Raw genomic sequence first — 23,310 nt, forward strand, 5'->3', positions numbered from 1 at the left:
AAAGGTACATTTACAAGTTGAGAAAACAAAGGAAAACTAACATGCCTTGCCTGGCTATTTACTTACAAGTTTGAAATAGGAGAGACTTGTTTAGAAAGATGTGGAGAACCTGGATTGATGTCTGGTCCCTCTCAGTCCCAAGAGCGAACAAACTCCCAAACAAAGAGCACAAACAAAAGCCTTCCCCCCCCCCGCCAAGATTTAAAAGTATCTTGTTCCCTTATTGGTCCTTTGGGTCAGATGCCAGCCAGGTTACCTGAGCTTTTTAACCCTTTACAGGGAAAAGGATTTTGGAGTCTCTGGCCAGGAGGGATTTTATAGTACTGTACACAGGACAGCTGTTACCCTTCCCTTTATAGTTATGACATACCCCCCAAATCACAGATAGTGTTGGACAGGCGGTTCCACACAGGCTGTGATTTCTTCCTGGAGTTCTAGGAGAAAACAGAGTTAATAAGACACATGCACCTTTAAACATACTACTGATTATATAAAAACTAACAATATGTTCCACATTCCAAGAACAATTTTTAACCAGTTGATTCTGGGAAACTTTCCCGGGCGAGTGCATCAGCAGACGTTTAAGGGTCGCGAAGAGGTTCACCTCTTCCATGCCCTTTTTCCTTCGTAGTAGACACCTTCAGGCCACTCCGCGTCATCTGTTTCCTGGGCTGTAAACTGGCAAACGTTTAATTCTCTGGAATAAAAGGGTTTAAGAGAATTAACATGGTATACCTTAGGCTTTATGTTGGAGGTGGGGGAGGCTATGAGATAGTTAACAGCTCCTAGACGCTCCTGGACCGTGAATGGTCCTTCCCACGACGCTTCCATTTTATGGGCCTGGAGCGCCTTTAAGACCATGACTTGGTCTCCTACTTTGAAGGACCGTTCTCTGGAATGTTTATCATACCAGGCCTTTTGCTCTTCCTGAGCATCCTTTAGGTTTTCTTTAGCAAGGGCTAAAGAGTGTCGGAGGGTGCTTTGTAGGTTGCTTACAAAGTCTAGAATGTTAGTTCCTGGAGAAGGCGTAAACCCCTCCCATTGCTGCTTCACCAACTGTAATGGCCCCTTAACCTCGCGGCCATACACAAGTTCAAATGGTGAAAACCCTAAACTGGGATGTGGTACAGCCCTGTAGGCAAAAAGCAACTGCTGCAACACTAGATCCCAATCATTGGAGTGTTCATTTACGTATCATGGCCCCCAAAGTTCCATTAAACCTCTCCACCAGGCCATTGGTTTCATGGTGGTAAGGGGTGGCAACCAAGTGATTCACCCCGTGAGCTTCCCACAGGTTTTCCATGGTCCCTGCCAGGAAATTAGTTCCCGAATCTGTAAGGATGTCGGAGGGCCAACCTACCCTGGCAAAAATGTCTGTTAATGCCTGGCACACACTTTTAGCCCTGGTGTTGCTTAAGGGTACTGCTTCCGGCCATCGGGTAGCAAAATCCATGAAAGTCAGTACGTACTGCTTTCCTCTGGGTGTTTTCTTTGGGAAAGGACCCAGAATATCCACAGCTACTCGCTGAAATGGGACCTCAATTATGGGTAGTGGCTGGAGAGGGGCTTTAACCTGGTCTTGGGGCTTTCCCACTCGTTGGCACACCTCACAAGACCGGACATAATTAGCAACGTCCTTGCCCATTCCCTCCCAGTGGAAGGACTTCCCCAACCGGTCTTTGGTTCTGTTCACCCCAGAATGGCCACTGGGATGATCATGGGCTAAGCTCAAGAGCTTTACCCGATACTTAGTGGGAACTACCAACTGTCTTTGAGGATGCCAATCTTCCTGGTGCCCACCAGAAAGAGTCTCCTTGTATAAAAGTCCTTGTTCTACAACAAACCGGGATCGGTTCGAAGAGCTGAGAGGCGGTGGGGTGCTCCGCGCCGCCGCCCAAGCTTTCTGAAGGCTGTCATCTGCTTCCTGCTCGGACTGGAACTGTTCTCTTGATGCTAGAGACATCAGTTCCTCCTTGGACTGTGGACTGGGGCTTGGTCCCTCTGGAAGCAATGCAGGTGCTGGGGCTGTTTCCATTGACTGTGAACCGCTGTCTGCTGGTGCACTATGTGGTATCTCAGGCTCTGGCTGAGCCTCTTGGGTAGGGTTATCTGCTGCTTCCGCCAGTTCAGGCTCGCTGGTGCCCTCTGGCGTTGAAGTTGTAGACAGGTTTGCAAGCGCTGGACTCAGTGCTGGCAATGGTTCTGGTGCTGGTTGCGTTGCCAGTTCCGGTTCTGGGACTGGCTTTGGCTGGGTCTCTGAGATTGGATCCACTTCGGCTGTTGCAGTCATTGGCAGGGGATCCGGTTCCACCACCTCTGTTTGGGTCTCTGGTAACACAGACGGGGCCCTGGTGGACGGCTCAGGAACAGGGATAGGGGTGAAAGCTTGCTTAGCCTGGCTGCGGGTGACTATTCCCACCCTCTTGGCTAGCTTCACATGGTTGGCCAAGTCTTCCCCCAGCAGCATGGGAATGGGATAATTGTCATAGACTGCAAAAGTCCACATTCCTGACCAGCCTTTGTACTGGACATGCAACTTGGCTGTAGGCAAGGTTACAGACTGTGACACGAAGGGTTGAATTGTCACTGGAGCCTCCGGGTTGATGAGTTTGGGGTCCACTAGGGATTGATTGGTGGATAGTTAACACTTGTGCCCCAGTGTCCCTCCAAGCGATAACCTTCTTTCCGCCCACTCTCAAGGTTTCCCTTCGCTCCGAGGGTATGAGAGAGGCATCTGGGTCTGGGGATCTTTGGTGTGATTGGGGTGTAATGAACTGTAATCAGTTGGGGTTCTTGGGGCAGTGAGCCCCAAGTTCATTACATTTAAAACATCGCCCTGCTAAGGTATCACCGGGGCGATGTTGATTGGTGGAGACTGGTGTGGTGGGGTGAGAAGTCGCCTGGGGTTTTCCTTGGGATGTGGGTGGGGCCTTGGGTTGTCCCTGGTGGTAAGGTTTTGTTTCTGCTTGTCCCTTCTGGTATTCATTCCAACTGCTACTAGTTTTTTTCTTTTCTGCCACCTCCACCCATTTGGCTCCAATTTCCCCCGCCTCAGTTACAGTTTTGTGCTTCCTATCTAGGATGTACCTTTCTATTTCCTCAGGAACACCCTCTAAAAACTGCTCCATTTTTACTAGGGAAACCAGATCTTCCAGAGATTTAACATTTGCTCCTGATACCCAGGCATCACAATTTTTGTCAATGTGGTAGGCATGCCGGGTAAATGACACGTCTGGTTTCCACCTTAGGGCTCTGAACTGCCAACGGGCATGCTCGGGTGTTAGCCCCATTCTGAGTCTGGCCTTGTTTTTAAAAAGTTCATAACTGTTCATGTGCTCCTTAGGCATTTCAGCCGCCACCTCTGCTAAGGGTCCACTGAGTTGCGGCCTCAGCTCTACCATGTACTGGTCTATAGGGATGCTGTATCCAAGGCAGGCCCTTTCAAAATTTTCTAAGACGGCCTCAGTATCATCGCCTGCCTTGTAGGTGGGGAATTTTCTGGGATGGGAAGTGGTACCTGAAGAGGAGTTGTTAGGAGTGGCTGTTGCATCCGGCCTAGCCCTTGCTACTTCCAGTTCATGCTTCCTTTCTTTTTCTCTCGCCTCCTCTTTTGCTTTTTCCAGCTCCATCTCTCTCTTGTGGGCCTCCTCTTTGGCTTTCTCTTCTCCTTCATGGGCCTCCTCTTTGGCTTTCTCTTCTCTTTCATGGGCCTCCTTTTTGGCTTCTTTTTCTCTTTCATGGGCCTCCTCTTTGGCTTCTTTCTCGAGTTTTTTAATTTGAAGCAGTCTCTGATGTTTTTTCTCATTTTCTTCTGCTTCTAGTCTGACCAGTTCTATTTTGTTAGCTACTTCTTTTGTAGTCATTTTCCTGTTTTCTTGTGCTGGGTCACACCCCTCTGCAGTTGACTGAAACTGGGATGCACTTAGCTCAGGCTGCTGCTGATTTAACAGAGACTTTCTAACTAGCTACTCCCGAAGATGTGAAAAGAAAAACAATTCAGCTTGTAAATTCCTTTTACCAGTCGTTTGCTCATTGATTGAACCCTTCTCTTAACAAAGGCTCTTGTTAAAAAAACTTAACACCTCTGCCTTCAGGCCAGGAGAGATAAGATATGCATCTACCTTCAGCTCTGCTTTCCAAGCAGCTAGAAGGAAAAAAAATATTGTACTGGCTTTTGGGTTTAAAATGAATCCCACCGCTATGCCACCATGTCAAAGCTAATTCCCTTCCCTGGGTAGCCTTGAGAGACCTTTACCAATTCCCTGGTGAATACAGATCCAAACCCCTTGGATCTTAAAACAAGGAGAAATTAACCATCCCCCCTTCTTTCTCCCACCAACTCCTGGTGAATACAGATCCAACCCCCTTGGATCTAAAACAAGGAGAAATTAACCATCCCCACTCCTTCCTCCCACCAACTCCTGGTGAATACAGATCCAACCCCCTTGGATCTAAAAACAAGGAAAAATCAATCAGGTTCTTAAAAAGAAAGCTTTTAATTAAAGAAAAAAGGTAAAAATCATCTCTGTAAAATCAGTGTGGAAAATAACTTTACAGGGTAATCAGACTTAAAGAGCTCAGAGGACTCCCCTCTAGTCTTAGGTTCAAAGCACAGCAAACAAAGATAAACACTCTAGTAAAAGGTACATTTACAATTTGAGAAAACAAAGGAAAACTAACACGCCTTGCCTGGCTATTTACTTACAAGTTTGAAATAGGAGAGACTTGTTTAGAGAGATGTGGAGAACCTGGATGGATGTCTGGTCTCTCTGTCCCAAGAGCAAACGACCTCCCAAACAAAGAGCACAAACAAAAGCCTTCCCCCCCCCCTCCAAGATTTGAAAGTATCTTGTTCCCTTATTGGTCCTTTGGGTCAGATGCCAGCCAGGTTACCTGAGCTTTTTAACCCTTTACAGGGAAAAGGATTTTGGAGTCTCTGGCCAGGAGGGATTTTATAGTACTGTACACAGGACAGCTGTTACCCTTTCCTTTATAGTTATGACACCCCCCCCACACACACTCGCAGAGATAGGGTAGAGGGGCAAGGAGGGGAAGGGAAGGGGGACACCCTGACATCAGCACTCTTCCTCTCCCTGGTTCTGCATAGCAAGCAAGAGGTTCCTGGGAGCAGCTCCAAGGCAGAGGGTAGGCAGGAGCAGCGTGGCAGTGGCGGGAGGGGCACCTGAAGTGTGCGTCACTTGATAGACTGCTGGGTGGCCACGCAGCTTAGAGGGAATTTAGGTCCCTATCCACCAACGCAGCTATGACTCCAACGGGGGGGAAATGGACCAGGAACCCCAGTGCAGAACAGGGAGAGGCTCCAGAAGCAAGGAGAACCCTGATCACTTGACTAAGGGAATAAGTTCCAGGGGCCTCTTGCAGAACTAAGAGGGGAGGATTGCAGGGCCACAAGTGTCCTCTGCCTCCCTGCAAGTGGGTCCTGAGCATCCTGGGGAAAGAAGCAGGGCTTCTAATCAGCCCCCTCCCTCCTGAGCTGTCCACGTGGGCCCTGACTAGTTCCCCCTCCTAGGTTCAGAGCCAGACCTCTCAAGAGGGCTCTAGGCCCAAAGGAAGACAAGCTGTAGGCGGCTTCTCCAAAGCCACAGTAGAGCTTCTATACTCCCAAAGTTTAAAAAAAAAAAAAAAAGATAAAAAATCTGAAAGGGGAAAAAAAAAAAGCACACAAAATCCAGGCGGTCTGAGTCCTCCGACTCTTCCCCCAGCAGAAGGTGAGCTGTCTGGCTCTGATGCCAAACAGGCCGGGGGGAAAAGCTTAGCAAAGGGTTTTTCCCCTGGAGAAATGTCAAGCCATGTGCAGCAAGGTTATCTGCACGATTCAAACACAACCTCAGCAGGCTCCTGAGTGAGCCTCAGAGTCAATTTCTTCCCTCAAAATCCTCCCCAGTGGCGGTGATACCCCTTCATTCCTCCTTCCAGGAGGTGAGTAGGGTGAGTGGGGTAAGCCAGGTACGGGCCAACATGTTAACAAGAGCGATGTCAGGCTCCATTGCTGAGATACCAAAGGCTGACGCTGCTGTAGTATGCTTCCCCAGGGATACGGTTAGCCCCTCAGAAGGGGAGTTCTACCCTCCGGACTTCACAGTTAGGAAGATGGAGGCCATTCTCAAACAAGACTTTGAAGCCTCCTCTGCCACCTACTGAGCTTCCCTGGGAGCAGCCGCCTGCTTTGCAAGAGTATCTCTCCTGGCTGGGAGATCACAAAGCCCTTAAGGAGAGAGATCACCCTGACTTTGGCTCCATTTTAATTAATGTCTCTCTAGCGACAGTTTTGCTAGTGGGGGGCCGGTTTTGTTCAGTATCTAAATTAATGATCTGGAGGATGGCGTGGATTGCCCCCTCAGCAAGTTTGCAGATGACACTAAACTGGGAGAAGTGATAGATACGCTGGAGGGTAGGGATAGACACAGGGGGACCTAGACATATTAGAGGATTGGGCCAAAAGAAATCTGATGAGGTTCAATAAGAACAAGTGCAGAGTCCTGCATTTAGAATAGAAGAATGTAGGGATATAAAAGAAGGTACTAACAGTGATTCCCCCAAGTGACAGTGACCCCCTCATAATTTGTCCCCCACACTTTAAAATCCAACAGTTTCACCAAGTACAAAAATCTCTTGGGTCTTCTGTTAAAACTTGTAAGCTATTGTCTGTAGAAACCATTGATTATATCTATCCTGTGAAAGATACTTTACTACTGTGTAAAACTTACAAACAAGTTAACTGACTTTGTTCTTAAAGTAATTGATACAAGGTAAACAAACACTATAAGCCATTAAGTGACTTTCACTTCATTCAATGGCTCCTAGGATAGACCCCCACCCTCTGTGATTAAAGGGCCGGGAGTCTCAAATGAATATGCACGCACCCTGAAAGAGGTGGAGACAATAAATTAAAATATGGTTAAGGTATGAAATGTATGCTGATGAATGCTTGATATACATGGATGGTTAGGAGGGTGCCAGCCTAAAAAGGGAGTATCCATCAGCCGAAGAATGCGTCAAGTGGATGACCAGAAAACCCCCGGAGGGTAAACTGGGATCCACCCCATCACCTGGAACGATGAGAAACACAAACTTTGGACAGTGTGGAGCCACCAGGAATGTGCCACTTTGGACAGGAATGTGCCATCTGCTGATTAAGTCAGCAACAGCAGGATGAAACAGCTCCCATAGACTAACATAGGAATTAATTCCTATAAGAATGGACTCTAAAGACTGATGACTTTGAGTCTCTGGTTCTGCTGCCAGCCTCCAGGAGCATCAGGTGCACCTGACACAGACTCGGCTCCATCCTCATGACCAAGATACCTGGCCAGTAACTTGGCATGAGCAACTTCTAGGCTGGTAACTATAACACCTATACAGAACTTGAATGAATGATTGTGTAAATGAATCTCTCTCTCTCTCTCTACATATATATGTGTGTGTGTGTGTGTGTGTGTGTGTGTGTGTGTATAAAAAATAAGTAGTCAAACAACGTTGTTTACTTTTATCTTTTGTTTTATCAGTATATTTATAATAAATGTGGCATCTTTATCTTGTCCCCTTTAATAAGATCCTGCTAGTTTTTATTGGTATAACAAGAATCCCATGCTCTGCTACAGAGTAGGGACCGAGTGGCTAGGCAGCAGTTCTGCAGAAAAGGACCTAGGGGTTACAGTGGACGAGAAGCTGGATATGAGTCAACAGTGTGCCCTTGTTGCCAAGAAGGCTAACAGCATTTTGAGCTGTATAAATAGGAGCATTGCTAGCAGATCGAGGGATGTGATTATTGGGGGGAGGGATAGCTCAGTGGTTTGAGGATTGGCCTGCTAAACCCAGGGTTCTGAGTTCAATCCTTGAGGGGGCAATTTGGGGCAAAAATCTGTCCGGGGATTGGTCCTGCTTTGAGCAGGGGGTTGGACTAGATGACCTCCTGAGGTCCCGTCCAACCATGATATTCTATGAACAGTAATTGTAGCATCCACTGCAATGGATGCAATGAGATTCTCAGCCCAAACGATGGCTTCCAGCTAAGCTGCCAGGCACCTCCTATGACTCTGACTTTGTAAGGTAGGTACTTACTCTAAGCAGGTCCTGTGGTCAGCCAAGTTTTGAGGCTCCCTCCTTTTTGGAGAAAAGCCAGATAAAGTGGTCGCAGACAATGCAACAAAATCCAAACAGTCTCTCTTTCCCCACTAAATTCTCTCTATAGAATGTAGTCTGATCTCCAGACAGAGATGCTCCTTTCACTACTTGTCCTCACAGAGGTACCTGCGAAAGGGACAACCGGTTCCCCAAGGGAAGACAGTAGAGTCAAAGTCCAGGGGGAAAATCCAGAGGGACCTCAGGTCCCCTAAAATCTAATTTATGATGAAGATTATGTAGGCCTGCTCCCAGGAGAGAAGCGAGGGGGCAGAATTTCCCATTTTTCTAGAGAAATGGTTTTCTTCAACCACAGAGAAGTTAATCAGGGCGATAGTGAGCCACGGATAGTCCCTCAAACTGTGGGCTCCACCCCATCCATTCTTCATCCAGTCACCAGGTTTCAATAACCCTGTAAAACACAATTTGATCCAGAGTGAAATATCTCATCTTCTGAATATTGGCGTGATAGAGACTGTTCCCTCAGAAAAAGGTTTGCTGGGTTGTACTCCATCTTCTTCATTGTGCAGAAGCACATGGTGGGTATCAAAGCCATTCTCAACCTCAAAAGGCTGAACAAATGGATGAAGAAAACAATGTTTCTGATGGAGCCCTGGCCTGTATGGTGTCTTCCCTGTCCAGAGGGACTTCTTGACTTCAGTACCTCTTGCAGACACATATCTCCATAGCCCCATCTGATTGTGCCATTGCAGACTTCTGAGGTTCACCTACAGCAGGAAACATTATGAGTACTGAATGCTCCTGGTTGGCCTGTTTTTGGCTGCCAGGGTTTTACAGAGATGGTGGTAATAGTCAGACTCATGTTACAGAGAACTCACCTGTACCCTATTCTTGACAACATCCCAATCAGAACTTCATCGCAGTCAGCAGTGCAGAGGACCACATCTTGGATGTTGAATCTCCTCCAGGGGCACGGCTTCATCATCAGTGCCAAGAAAAGTTATCTGGTTCCATCCAACAGAATAACCATCTGGGAGCAGAAATAAACACCTTGATAGGAAAGGTCTACCCATCATTAGAAAGGTTTCAGAAAATCCAGAAATGTATTATCTTGCTCCAGAGATGCAGCAGGCCTACCATAGCACTGTGATGTGCTAGGACTCATGGTACTGTGCATAGGCATCGCTCCATGGGCACAATCGCTCATCAGATGTCTTCAAGCCTTCATACTAAAGGTGTGGGACCATTCCCCGGAGCACATGAAAGATCAAGTATGAGTTCCAACACAGGTATTTAACTCCTTACAATGGTGGTCAGTCCATGATAATGCCTACAAAGGCATGCCCATCTGCCTTCCAGATCCTTTAGTCCTCGCAACCAAGGCTAGCCTGGAGGGCTGGGGAGCTCGCTTGGAGACTCAAACAGCCCAGGGCCTCTGGAGCTAGGAGGAAAAGGCTAAACCACATAAACCTCCTAGAGCTGAGAGCTGTCCAGCTAGCTCTGCAAAGGTTCCAGCTCACTCTAAGGGAAAACCATGTCCTGGTTCAATCCGACAATATGACTACGTTTGCATATTTAAACAACCAGTGGGGAACAAGGCGTCCAGCACTACATGTGGAAGCAATGGAAATACTGAGGTGGATGTAACAGATCTGCCTTTTCCGCAGGGTGATCCACATCAAAGTGGACCTGAACCACAAAAGGGCAGATGGTCTCACCAGGCACTGGGTCAACAAGTCCAAATGATGCCCGAATCAGGACTCAGCATTCAGACGTTCTGTGTCCCTTCAACTGACCCGTTTGTGAATCGTACAAATGCAAAGAAGCCAAAATACTTCACAAGTGAGGCAGACTTCAGAGCCATGGGCGCACAGATGCCTGATCGCACAGTTGGACAGAGGGCCTACTTGACGCTTTTCCACCCTGTCCGCTACTGAGGAAAGTGGTTCAGAAAATAAAATGAGAGCAGATGACGGTAATTCTTATAACTCTTCATGGGCCAAGGAAACCTTGGTTCACAACCTGATAGAGCTGAAACCGGAACTCCCACTCAGGTTCTGTGGAGACTGGACAGCCTTTCAAAGGTCCTGTTCTTCAACCAGACCCAAGACCGCTTCAGCTAACAGCCTGACCATTGAGAGGAAAGCACAAAAAGGTCTTGTTTTTCTTCGAGTGCTTGCTCATGTCCATTCCATATTAGGTGTTTGTGCTTGCCACATGCACCGGTGCCAGAAGTTTTTCCCTCAGCAGTATCCATAGGGGACTGGCTCTGGCGCCCTCTGGAGTGGCGTCCGCATGGCGTGGTATAAGGGGTGCCGCCGGCTCCCCAGCACCCTTGCCAGAAACTCCAACAGTGGGGAAGGAGGGTGGGTTGTGGAATGGACATGAGCAACACATCTCGAAGAACACCACTTACGGAAAAGTTAACTGTCTTTTCTTCTTCGAATGCTCACTCATGTCCATTCCATATTAGGTGATTCCAAAGCAGTACCAACAGAGGTGGGTAGGAGTTCACGGACGTGTAAATTGCAACACAGTTCTGCTGAACCGAACTGGTACCAAGAGCACAATGTAAATCCCAGAAATCCTGTAATTCCAGCCATTCTGGACTTTCTCTAAGAAGACATAGACAGAGACCTTCAGCTGAGTATCATTTCATGTCAGATGTCTGCTCTTAGTATTGTGCTATTTGTAGGATTGTTGGCCCTCTTGCAGACCATCCACAGGTAGACTGATTCCTTCTAGCAGTCCGATTAGCCAGACTAGTAGTCTCAGGCCAGTCTTCCCAGCATGGGACCTAATGCTAGCTTGAGGGCCCTGCCAACCATCCCTTTGAGCTTCTGACTCCAGTGTTGGCCTTTCATTTATCCATTAAGACTTGTTCCTAGTAGCTGTCACGTCTGCCAGGAGGGAATGTCGGAGCTGGCAGCCTTATCCATATGTGAGCCTTACTGAGTGTTCCGTGAGGTCAAGGTGGGGCTTGGGACACCAGCATCCTTTCTTGCTAAGGTAAATTCCTTCTTCCACACTTCCCAAGAGGCTGTGCTTCCTTTGTTTTGTCTAAAACCACAACCTCCATGTGAATGAGTAGCCTCCTCCAGGAGGCCCCCTCGTTCCCTCAGGGCAGCTTAGCAAATGGCCCCTCACCTCACCATATGAGCTTATCATGTAGTCCCTAACCATAGTTTATTAACAAAATGAATTGCAAAAGTCTAGAATGCAAAAGTCTAGAATGCAAAAGTCCTGAAACAGTCCATATCACCCCAGTCCATGTAGATTTTAAAACCCAGCTTCGTTCTCACTGGACTCTTGGCAGTCCTCCTCTGCCCCTCTGCCAGGACAGTCACCCCAGCTCTTACTTCTGGGGTTCAACCCTGCTCTTCCCAGCCTTTCTGCTGGGAGCATCCCTCATTCTCCCTGGCCCTCTTATGACTCCTCCGCAGACCAGGTCTTTGGTGAGGAGATGTCAGCACTCCCCTTCTTTCCCTGCCTTCCCCCGCTCTGGCCCTTGACTCCAGCTCTCTGGCTTAGAGCCAGAAGGCATCTCCCTCTGCTCCTTCTGCCCTCTGGCCCTCTCTCTTTGGTTTGGGGACACCAGCCAGCAAACCCCTCTTGCTGTTTTCCTGCCTTCAGCCCTTTCCCAGGAACCACCTTCCCTCTCTGGCAGCTCTCATCTTCTGCTCTTCCTGACTGAACAAGTCTGCCTTGCTTCCCCAGGTCTCTTTCTCGCCAGGCCTCTTACAGCCTCCAGGTGCTGCCCTCTTAATTGGCCCCACTGGGGGCTCCTGGACTGGAACAGGAGATTTGAGTTTGGTTTCATTTAATGGGCAAGCTACTCTGTTATTATCCAACTGGAAAGACGTGGCGCACCTTAGATGTTGGAAGAGCATTGAAAATCTCTCAAACATACAGAATCCACAAAATCAGGCTTTCTATTTGTGTCCTCCACTGAAAATGCCAGGGACTCGTAGTTTCCAATTCCTTAATTGATAGATGGATTAGACTATGTATTGTGGAAGCTTATAAATAATCAGAGGTTCATGTCCCAGAAGGGATTAAGGTACGCTCCACAAGATCCTTAGCAACCTCATGGGTGGAACGAGCAAGTGGGTTCAGTTCAGAAATTTGCAAAAAAGTGGCCACTTGGTCTACAGTTAACATCTTCATTAAGCACTACGGCGTGGACCTTCTGTCTTCTGCAGATGCCTTTTTTGCCAGGATGGTGCTGCAGGCTTTCGAGTAAGCTCACAAAAAGGCAGGTACTTCTTTCCTCTTGAAGTTTTGTTCCATAACCCTCCCTACATCTGTTCACTGCTCGTTACTTCCCAAACATCCAGAATTGTGGGAGATGCAGGACTGCAGAATGGAAGTTTTCTTAATGATAATTTCCTTTCTGCTAGCAGGGTCTCCCACAATTCTACCCACTCTAGATGGTTCATGAGTCAAAGGTCAGATGTTAAGTGGAATTGTTACAATAGGACAGTACCTGTCTACGACTTAAAAGCATTCTTTGATCTAATGTACATAATTATTTCATTATCTCTGGAATATTTGTTAATGATATTATGCAACTGTTAGAGCTCGGGACTAACTCATTTGGCACCAAGTGGTTGCAGAAGGAGCAGGGCCAGATTGTGTGGCACCAAAATGCTGATCTGCCTCCATGAGCTGCAGAGAGAGGAGAGCAGCCGAGAACTGTGGGAGACACTGCTAGCAGAAAGGAAATATCGGCAAGAAATTTTCTGTTCCACTGCATCATGAATATATGATTAGTGATTATTTCCTCTGTGAAAGGTTCTGGACCTGATAGTTCTGCTGCTAATCCATACTACAAACACCAAGAGCAGGAAGCAAATTGAGAGAGTGCTGAGGAACAAGATTCCACTGGGCTGTGTGCCAGAGCAGCTGCTACAGAGCGCCTTCCGAAATCACTCATTGGTGAGTACTGCTGCTACTTTGAGATTCTGCACACTGGGAGCATTCCCCTTTCCATCTCCTGGGATGTGTCAGATTGTGATTCAGCTCTTTACAGGTTAGAGACAAAGACCCACTTCCAGAGCTTGTCTCATGGACCTTGTTAACCTTCCTGTGGACTTCCCAAGATTTGCTGGAGAAGAACTGCCCTTCTCTGCCCCGCAGCATAGGATAGGCTTCTGGTTCTTCTGCAGATCTTAGGAAGCCCTCTTGCTCTCTATCTCCCCACCACAAATGACCCTCTCCTCGAAGGCCTGACATGCTGCTCTGCCTCACATTTTTCTTAGACTTTACATTTTTAAACCCATACCTTATTGCTAGTATAAAATAGTCTGCATTTAGATGTGTACATGTGTCTGACTTGAGTGCCTATAGCTACAGGGAGAAGGGACAATGAATGCGGACAGACAGCTGTCTACAACTTAAAGTAGGGCATGAAGACTGAGCATTTGTCTGCCCTGGGGGTTTTTAGTTACTAGTTTAGCTTCACCAATGTAAACCTGAGTGTAGACTGTTGTAAACTGACTTGCATGAGTCACCCAGTTCAAGTCCCATTTTACACTGGTGCAGCGTGTCTGCATGAGGAGTTTGCACCAGTGCAGCTGTAGTCTGTTGCTGCAAAAAAGCTCTTGTGTGGACAAGTTCTTCATTGTTTTGAAAGCAAAGCAGACCTATAGAGATCACAATCTAAGTGGGAATCTGTTGTGGCGTCAGCCCATATCTAGTGAGGTGGGAGAGTTAGAGGCCAGGGAATCACCTACTAAACTAACTAGGGATCTTGTTGTCCTCAAGTTGGAGCTCATAAAATGAGGGATGGAAGCTTTGAAAGCAAATAGTAATCATGGGAATCTCATGTCTCTGTCATGATGTCTGTCTTTCAGGTTATCAAAGACTACTTCCCATCAATCCTGTCACTGGCTCAGACCTTTCTGCACTCTGCTGATCCATGTGTCGTCTCCTTTGGCAGCTGCATGTACAAGCAAGCATTTGCAGCCTTTGACTCTTACTGTCAGCAGGTATATTTTGAAATATATAATAGTATATACTTTTACAGGCTGCAGATCAAAGTAGGGACATCAAATAAACCTGGAGATCAATGAATCCTCTACATAGGAGTTACAGATATTTTCACCTTGTTTTGTACAATATCTTTCACTCAAACTGCTTCTGAAAATGCTATATAAACTCAATAATGCAGATACAAAGTTAAATAATTGGAGGAACAAGTTGAGGTGTAAGTAGGGGAGAACATCCATACTTTCTTTTTATATGAACTGGGATGGTGAGTCAGGGAGCTGTTTACAATGGCAGGAGCTGCAAAGAAAATGACTGTCAGCAGTAGTGCCAGACTTCAAGGAATGACATAGAGGAGACCAGCACTAAATTAAGTAGAGTGAACAGACAGAGAAGCTGATAGAGAGAAGGTCCAGGAAAGCAACTGGAAACCCATGGAGGGTTTGTGAATCAAGAAAGTCAATTTTGAACTGTATCTGGTATTCATAGATTCATAGATTCTAGGACTGGAAGGGACCTCGAGAGGTCATCGAGTCCAGTCCCCTGCCCGCATGGCAGGACCAAATACTGTCTATACCATCCCTGATAGACATTTATCTAACCTACTCTTAAATATCTCCAGAGAGAACCTCCCTAGGCAATTTATTCCAGTTTTAACCACCCTGACAGTTAGGAACTTTTTCCTAATGTCCAACCTAGACCTCCCTTGCTGCAGTTTAAACCCATTGCTTCTGGTTCTATCCTTAGAGGCTAAGGTGAACAAGTTTTCTCCCTCCTCCTTATGACACCCTTTTAAATACCTGAAAACTGCTATCATGTCCCCTCTGTCTTCTCTTTTCCAAACTAAACAAACCCAATTCTTTCAGCCTTCCTTCATAGGTCATGTTCTCAAGACCTTTAATCATTCTTGTTGCTCTTCTCTGGACCCGCTCCAATTTCTCCACATCTTTTCTAAAATGCGGTGCCCAGAACTGGACACAATACTCCAGCTGAGGCCTAACCAGAGCAGAGTAGAGCAGAAGAATGACTTCTCGTGTCTTGCTCATAACACACCTGTTAATACATCCCAGAATCATGTTTCCTTTTTTTGCAACAGCATCACACTGTTGACTCATATTTAGCTTGTGGTCCACTATAACCCCTAGATCCCTTTCTGCCGTACTCCTTCCTAGACCGTCTCTTCCCATTCTGTATGTGTGAAACTGATTTTTCCTTCTAGGTGGAGCACTTTGCATTTGTCTTTGTTAAACTTCATCCTGTTTACCTCAGCCCATTTCTCCAATTTGTCCAGATCATTTTGAATTATGACCCTGTCCTCCAAAGCAGTTGCAATCCCTCCCAGTTTGGTATCATCCGCAAACTTAATAAGCGTACTTTCTATGCCAATATCTAAGTCGTTGATGAAGATATTGAACAGCGCCGGTCCCAAAACAGACCCCTGCGGTACCCCACTCGTTATGCCTTTCCAGCAGGATTGGGAACCATTAATAACAACTCTCTGAGTACGGTTATCCAGCCAGTTATGCACCCACCTTATAGTAGCCCCATCTAAATTGTATTTGCCTAGTTTATCGATAAGAATGTCATGCGAGACTGTATCAAATGCCTTACTAAAGTCTAGGTATACCACATCCACAGCTTCACCCTTATCCACAAGGCTCGTTATCCTATCAAAGAAAGCTATCAGATTGGTTTGACATGATTTGTTCTTCACAAATCCATGCTGGCTGTTCCCTATCACTTTACCAGCTTCCAAATGTTTGCAGATGATTTCCTTAATTACTTGCTCCATTATCTTCCCTGACACAGAAGTTAAACTAACTGGTCTGTAGTTTCCTGGGTTGTTTTTATATCCCTTTTTATAGATGGGCACTATATTTGCCCTTTTCCAGTCTTCTGGAATCTCTCCCGTCTCCCATGATTTTCCAAAGATAATAGCTAGAGGCTCAGATACCTCCTCTATTAGCTCCTTGAGTATTCTAGGATGCATTTCATCAGGCCCTGGTGACTTGCAGGCATCCAACTTTTCTAAGTGATTTTTAACTTGTTCTTTTTTTATTTTATCTGCTAAACCTACCCCCTTCCCATTAGCATTCACTATGTTAGGCATTCCTTCAGACTTCTCAGGGAAGACCGAAACAAAGAAGTCATTAAGCATCTCTGCCATTTCCAAGTTTCCTGTTACTGTTTCTCCCTCTTCACTAAGCAGTGGGCCTACCCTGTCTTTGGTCTTCCTCTTGCTTCTAATGTATTGATAAAAAGTCTTCTTGTTTCCCTTTATTCACGTAGCTAGTTTGAGCTCATTTTGTGCCTTTGCCTTTCTAATCTTGCCCCTGCATTCCTGTGTTGTTTGCCTATATTCATCCTTTGTAATCTGTCCTAGTTTCCATTTTTTATATGACTCCTTTTTATTTTTTAGATCATGCAAGATCTCGTGGTTAAGCCAAGGTGGTCTTTTGCCACATTTTCTATCTTTCCTAACCAGCGGAATAGCTTGCTTTTGGGCCCTTAATAGTGTCCCTTTGAAAAACTGCCAACTCTCCTCTGTTGTTTTTCCCCTCGGTCTTGATTCCCATGGGACCTTACCTATCAGCTCTCTGAGCTTACCAAAATCTGCCTTCCTGAAATCCATTGTCTCTATTTTGCTGTTCTCCCTTCTACCCTTCCTTAGAATTGCAAACTCTATGATTTCATGATCACTTTCACCCAGGCTGCCTTCTACTTTCAAATTCTCAACGAGTTCCTCCCTATTTGTTAAAATCAAGTCTAGAACAGCTTCCCCCCTAGTAGCTTTTTCAACCTTCTGAAATAAAAAGTTGTCTCCAATGTAGTCCAAGAATTTGTTGGATAGTCTGTGCCCCACAGTGTTATTTTCCCAACATATATCCGGATAGTTGAAGTCCCCCATCACCACCAAATCTTGGGCTTTGGATGATTTTGTTAGTTGCTTAAAAAAAGCCTCATCCACCTCTTCCACCTGGTTAGGTGGCCTGTAGTAGACTCCTAGCATGACATCTCCCTTGTTTTTTACCCCTTTTAGCCTAACCCAGAGACTCTCAACTCTTCCGTCTCCTATGTCCATCTCTACCTCAGTCCAAGTGTGTACATTTTTAATATATAAGGCAACACCTCCTCCCTTTTTCCCCTGTCTATCCTTCCTGAGCAAGCTGTACCCATCCACACCAACATTCCAGTCATGTGTATTATCCCACCAAGTTTCAGTGATGCCAACAATGTCATAGTTGTATTTATTTATTAGCACTTCCAGTTCTTCCTGCTTATTCCCCATACTTCTCGCATTTGTATATAGGCATCTAAGATACTGGTTTGATCTTTCCTCCCAGTTTTGTCCTGACCCTCCTTTCTCTCTGCCAATATAGCCCACACTCCCTCTCGTTTCCGACCCATCTCCCCGGTCTCCATGTTCCCCACTTACCTGTGGGCTTTGCTCACCTGTCCCCGTCGAACCTAGTTTAAAGCCCTCCTCACTAGGTTAGCCAGTCTGTGCCCAAATAGGGTCTTTCCTCTCCTCGAAAGGTGAACGCCATCTCTGCCTAGCAGTCCTTCCTCGAATAGCATCCCGTGGTCTAGGAAGCCAAAGCCCTCCTGGAGACACCATCTTCGCAGCCAGGCATTCACCTCCATGATGCATCTGTCTCTGCCCGGGCCCCTACCTTTGACAGGAAGAATCGAAGAGAATACCACCTGCGCTCCAAACTCCTTCACCCGTACTCCCAGAGCCCTGTAGTCACTCTTGATCCGCTCAGTGTCACACCACGCAGTATCATTTGTGCCCACATGGATGAGTAGCATGGGGTAGTAGTCAGAGGGCTGGATAATCCTCGACAATGCCTCCGTAACGTCTCAGATACGGGCTCCCGGCAGGCAGCATACCTCCGGAGATGAAATGTCAGGGCGACAGATGGGCGCCTCCGTCCCCCTCAGCAGAGAGTCTCCGACCACCACTACCCTACGTTTCCTATTCGCAGTGGTGGCAGCAGACCTCCCAGCCTTAGGGGTACGAGGCTTCTCCTCCTTTACTGTAGGGAGTGATTCCTTCTTTCCTGTATCAAGAAGAGCATAACGGTTACCTATTACCACGGCAGGGGGGTTCGGAGCAGGGGTGGAGCACTGCCTGCTGCCAGAAGTTACCAGCTGCCAGTGTCCACCCTGAGCCATCTCCTCCTCCACCAGTGGTGTATCAGCAGTCCTGTGTACTGGGACAGCTACCTCAGCTGTCTCCACATGGACACTGTCCAGGATTGCTCGTGGATTCGGATGCTCCTCAACCTAGCCACCTCCTCCTGTAGCTCTCCCACCTGCTGCCTGAGAGATTCCACCAGCAGGCACCTCTCACATTGGATGGTCCCCCCAGCCTGGATATCAGTAAGTGGAAATTGCAAGTTACAGTCTCTGCAAAACCACACCAGGATCTGGGTAGAAGCATCCATGCTCAGGCGCTCTGTCTGTCTACAGGCACAGGTGGAGGAGACAGAAGCAGTGCTGGCACAGGTGTTGCGGGTCTTCCTAACCATCGTAAGCCTCCCTCTGTCAAACTCCCGTCTGCAGCCCCCTGTCCGCTGAAAGGGTTGTTTAAGCAAGAAGTTTTGAATGTAGTTGGTTATAGGTTCAAAGGGGAATAAAGAGAAAACAGATAGAACCGGCAAGGGACCCTCGCCCCCTTCCTGCTCCCTTCCAAACTCCCTTACGAGACTCCCTGTTAGCAGCCCCTGTTCGCAAAAGCTTAAGTGCTGAAGGCTGGAATGTCATTGCCTCAGTAATGCTGTTCGGGCTGCCCAGTGCTTCTGTCCTTGGAGCGCCAATATTATCGGTACTAGCAGCAGATAAGGCAGCCTGCTAATTCAGCAGACCTTTACTCATAAAGAGAGACCACAGGCCCGGTGTAGTGACAAAGGCCCTTGACTAGGTTTATTGCCCTCAAGGCACAATCCTAGTGCCCTGGCTCTACAGGTACATTAACATGTGAGTGCCCAGGGGCAAGGAGTAGCTCAGTCACCAGCAGGAATCTCTGCTGTCCACTAGGCCACACAAAGAGTTAAGGCGAGATACCCTAACATTTATAGACTGAGACAAACAACTGGGATAAACAACTTAAACACGACCTTACGTGTTTTATGACATCTGTTTATTACCTCCCCTTGTTCCTGAAATCTCAGACAAAACATCCCTATTTATTATTTTGTCAAATCATCTTATCTTGTGCTAGATTGGGATGTATCTGTACTAGCTGGAATATATTTATGTGCATATCTAGTGCCTAGTACACTAGCAACAACTTTGTCAAGTTCATGGACTGGGCAGTGAACTTGTAAGCATCTGCTTTAATCCATGGCCTGGCTTTGGTTCACAGCCTCTGGTTCAGGCCTTAGATCTTGCACCAGGCCCAGTGCTCCAGGCTCTCTCTCTCTCTCTCTCACTTCTACTACTAATACTTCTGGAAATGACTGAGAAGTCAGTGAAGCTGTGTGAGATTGGAGGTGATCTACTTTCACTTGAGGCAGGGAGCAGCATTCTGCATGTACCGAATGTAGAAAGATGAGACATGGGAAAGAGTGATCAGGAAGCCACAGCAGTGCAAGCATGAGTGCAGAAGGGAAACAGGCAATTACATATAGAACCAAAGGCTTTTGAAGGACTGGATATCAGGCTAAAGGATAAGGCCAAGATTGGGGACATTAGATGTGCTCTGAACTGAGAAGGGAATTAGAAGAGATGCAGTTGAATTTCAAGATGACTTTCTGGTTTTGAAACATTTCTTTATGTGAACAAATCGGAGACAAAGCCACAGATTTTCTTGTTCAAGACTGGCAGAAATACAGGTGTCAGAAGAAATGTGCAGTTGAGTACTGCAAAGGACAGGTTCAGATGATCGAAAGAGAAAGCAGATATGAAATCAGAGAGCTAAGAACTGAACTCTGTGGGTAGTACTTAGGAGGATGAATTAGTTACTATTTGTATAGCACTTTGAAGATAAAAAGTGTTCTATACAAGACAAGCCAACCAAGTATTCTTGTGATAGGGCCACTTGGGACACAGATAGAGCATCTGGATAGGGATGAGTAGGACCATGGCAGACGGGAATCATATGTGACGGGTTCCCCCCGGGGTGCCACCTGGAACTGGGGTACCACTGAGCTCACTGATCCATCAGCCTGGGCTCCCTCTCACGCTGTACTGCTGTGACAAGCTGCAAAGCCCTCCAGCCTGCACTTTCACCAGTATCCATATAGGTAGGGGCACACCCAGCTGCAGTTACAAGCAGGCTTTCTGACCAGCCTGTGCATAGGAAGGCTACTCACAGCTCCTCCTCTACCCCTCTGGAGTAGAAACCCCAAATTATACGGTTTTACGCTGCAAAGGGAACTGTACAGTGTAAACTCATAAAATTCACCTCCTCCCTCAATGTGGAGAGGAATACGCAACAGGCTTTTGCCCATGAGTTATGATTCCCACACACTTCACTCCAACTCACTGGTTTAGATAAAGCAAAAACAAGTTTATTAGCTACAAAAGATAGATTTTAAGTGATTATAAGTGATAGCAAATAGATCAAAGCAGATTACCTAGAAAATAAACAAAAACACAAACTAAGCTAAATACACTAAATAGATTCAATATGAATAGCAGATTCTCACCCTAAGAGATGATACAAGGAGGCTGCAGATTCTTAAGGGGCAAGCTGCACTTGCTTTACAGTTGGAATCCCCAGTTGTTTTGTTCACAGGCTAAAAATCCCCTTAGCCTGGGTCCAGCACTTCCCGCAGTTAAGTCTTTGTTCCTTAGGTGTTTTCAGGAGTCTTCTTGTGTGGGGAGCAAAGCACACCAGATGATGTCGCTCCTTGTCTTATATAGCTTTTGCATATGGCGGGAACCCTTTGTTCTCAAAGTTTGGTTCCCAGACCAGTCTGTGGAAAAATACTGACATCCCAAGATGGAGTCTAGAGACATGTGATCTCATCACATGTCCCACATAGCAGCCATCACACACAGGCTGTTTGGAGTTTTCACAGGAAGGCTCACCAGGTGGGAGATAAGCTTCTCCTAAGGCCTATTGTTTTTTCCTAATGACCCATTGCTCTGAATAGGCCCTTCCCCACCCACTATCTAGACTGAAAGCATTTTGTCTACTGGGCGTTACCCAGGTGTAACTACATTTGAAATACAGATACATAGTCAATATTCATAACTCCAGATACAAAAATGATACATGCATACAAATAAGATAATCATGTTCAGCAAATCATAAGCTTTCCAGTGACACCTCACATGACTTATCTTGCATAAAATACATTATAATTATGTCATAATCATATCATAATAATATCACTGCGAAGAATATGGGGTGCAGTGTCACACCATATACAACTGCATAGCTATGGAAGCAGTCTCAAAGGATGGAGTAATCCACAATATTAAAGCTGTACTGAGCCCAAGGCAAAAGAGATGAATTCTCATCTAAGCTCATGGATCCCTAGCCCTTTCCTTTAATTTATGATGGACTTGTTATTTGTTTGTCATCCTATATGGTGTACCATATACTTTGTTGTTGTCCCAAGGGTCTTCTGGTACAGAACAGATATTTTTCTATTTGCTTTTCACTCTTGGTTTCTTGTGGGTTTTTCCTTCAGGAAGTTGTGAGTGCATTGGTGACTCACGTTTGCGGTGGAAATGATGTAGAAATGGACATTTCTCTGGATGTGCTCACTGACCTGGTGACTCTGCATACCTCCTCATTGATACGCTATGCCACCTTTGTGAAGGTAGTGTATCTGCTTGTGAATGGTCCACACTTAGGGCTTGTCTATAGGATGAGTTAGTGTGTGGAAAGCTGGGTGTTGTAACAGGGTAGGCTGTCTCCTGGGCACCCCATCATGGCCAGAGGTTGCTCTACAGTGCCCTTCGTTTCCTCTGTTTCAGGGTCCCTCAAAAATGCCACACCATTATTCTCATCCAATTACAGCCTTTCTTGGGAATCTGTTTTTTATTAACACAGAGTACCAAAAACAAATACAAAAAAATCTTCCACCCAGCCTTAAGCTGGGTACAGCTCCTCCTTCCTGAGGTACTGCCCCTTCCTGGTCTCAGAGCAGCTGGAGAAAATGCAAGGCCTGACTTGCCTTCTCCCAAAAGAATATCAAAACTTTCGGCTGGGTCTTGTTACCCAGCCCCAACTCCTGTCCTCGGGGATGACTGCAGATACCCTCTCTCCCTGAAGCTTTTCTCTGCGGTTCCCCTTCCAGCCCAGGTACAGCTCTTGCACCTCTAATTAGCTCAGCTGGGAGCACCTGCTCTAGCACAGGGCCCAGCTGTCCTGTTACAGGTGTAAATCTACAGCACTCCAATATATCATGCACTAACTGTGTGGACCCTGCTGCTGCACACTAAAAGTTCTCTAGTGTGATTTGACCTACTGCTGTTTCATGTTGGGGATGAGAGCTTGGGAGTATAGGGGAGTGGGAGGATAAGAATAGGGGTGGGGATGAGGTAGGAGCCTGGGAGGCGATATGGAGAGGATGCAGGAAATGGAGGTAGGTGTGGGAGACAACGACAAGCTTGTGGCATGGGGAGTGCAGGGCCAGAAAGATCTAGAGCACATTCCCATCTAAAACTTGGAATTGAACCCAAGAGTCCTGAGTCTCTAGATGTCTGCTTTCTGGCAGATAGCTCTGAAACCCACTGGCAAAGTGTGTGGCTCTCATCTTCCTCTAGTGCCTGACCCACACTGAGAATAACAACCTATTGATGCTACCAGTTTCTTCGTTAGCACAAGTGATAGAGGTCTGTGCTGTGGATCTCAAGATCCAAATCCTGTGATGACCCAAGTTGGGGGATCAATATGATTCCTTGTGATGGAATTTCTGTTTTTTGTGTTTGTTAAAAAATACAAAAAACAAATTGCATTTTTAAAAAAGTTGGTAAAAGAACATTAAGGTTATAAAGTCCAGCCCTCAAAAGTTAAAGTGTCAGAAAAAAGGTTGCCCATGCAACCTTAATTTGGTTTCCTTGTGCATATACGTTATAATGGACTTGGCTAACAGGGACAGAACCACTGCCCATCCTGTACCCTGAATGGGGCCCACATGCAGGACGACCAAATTAGTTGTGTAGGCAATCTTAAATCAAGCATTTCCTAACTGAGAATGGCTTGACTTTGCAGTCATAATGTTCTTTTTAATATAGGGTTTTTGTATGTAACTT

The 23,310-nt window shown here is 46.4% G+C and overlaps 1 protein-coding gene across 3 annotated transcripts in view; it reads left to right on the forward strand.

The window, feature by feature from the left end:
• The window catches only part of FANCD2 (FA complementation group D2), a 216,818-nt gene that overhangs the window by 46,086 nt on the left and 147,422 nt on the right, over positions 1 to 23,310 (forward strand). For all 3 annotated transcript variants that reach the window (XR_004646377.1, XM_034775009.1, XM_034775010.1), the window contains exons 15-17: positions 12,898 to 13,041; positions 13,959 to 14,093; positions 21,741 to 21,872. Coding sequence is in view for 2 of the 3 variants with exons in the window: in XM_034775009.1 (XP_034630900.1) it covers positions 12,898 to 13,041; positions 13,959 to 14,093; positions 21,741 to 21,872 (411 nt within the window). In the remaining variant the exon portion in view is untranslated. The remainder of the gene's footprint in view (positions 1 to 12,897; positions 13,042 to 13,958; positions 14,094 to 21,740; positions 21,873 to 23,310) is intronic.

This window comes from Trachemys scripta, chromosome 7 (assembly GCF_013100865.1).
Source record: "Trachemys scripta elegans isolate TJP31775 chromosome 7, CAS_Tse_1.0, whole genome shotgun sequence".
Classification (NCBI taxonomy): domain Eukaryota; kingdom Metazoa; phylum Chordata; order Testudines; family Emydidae; genus Trachemys; species Trachemys scripta.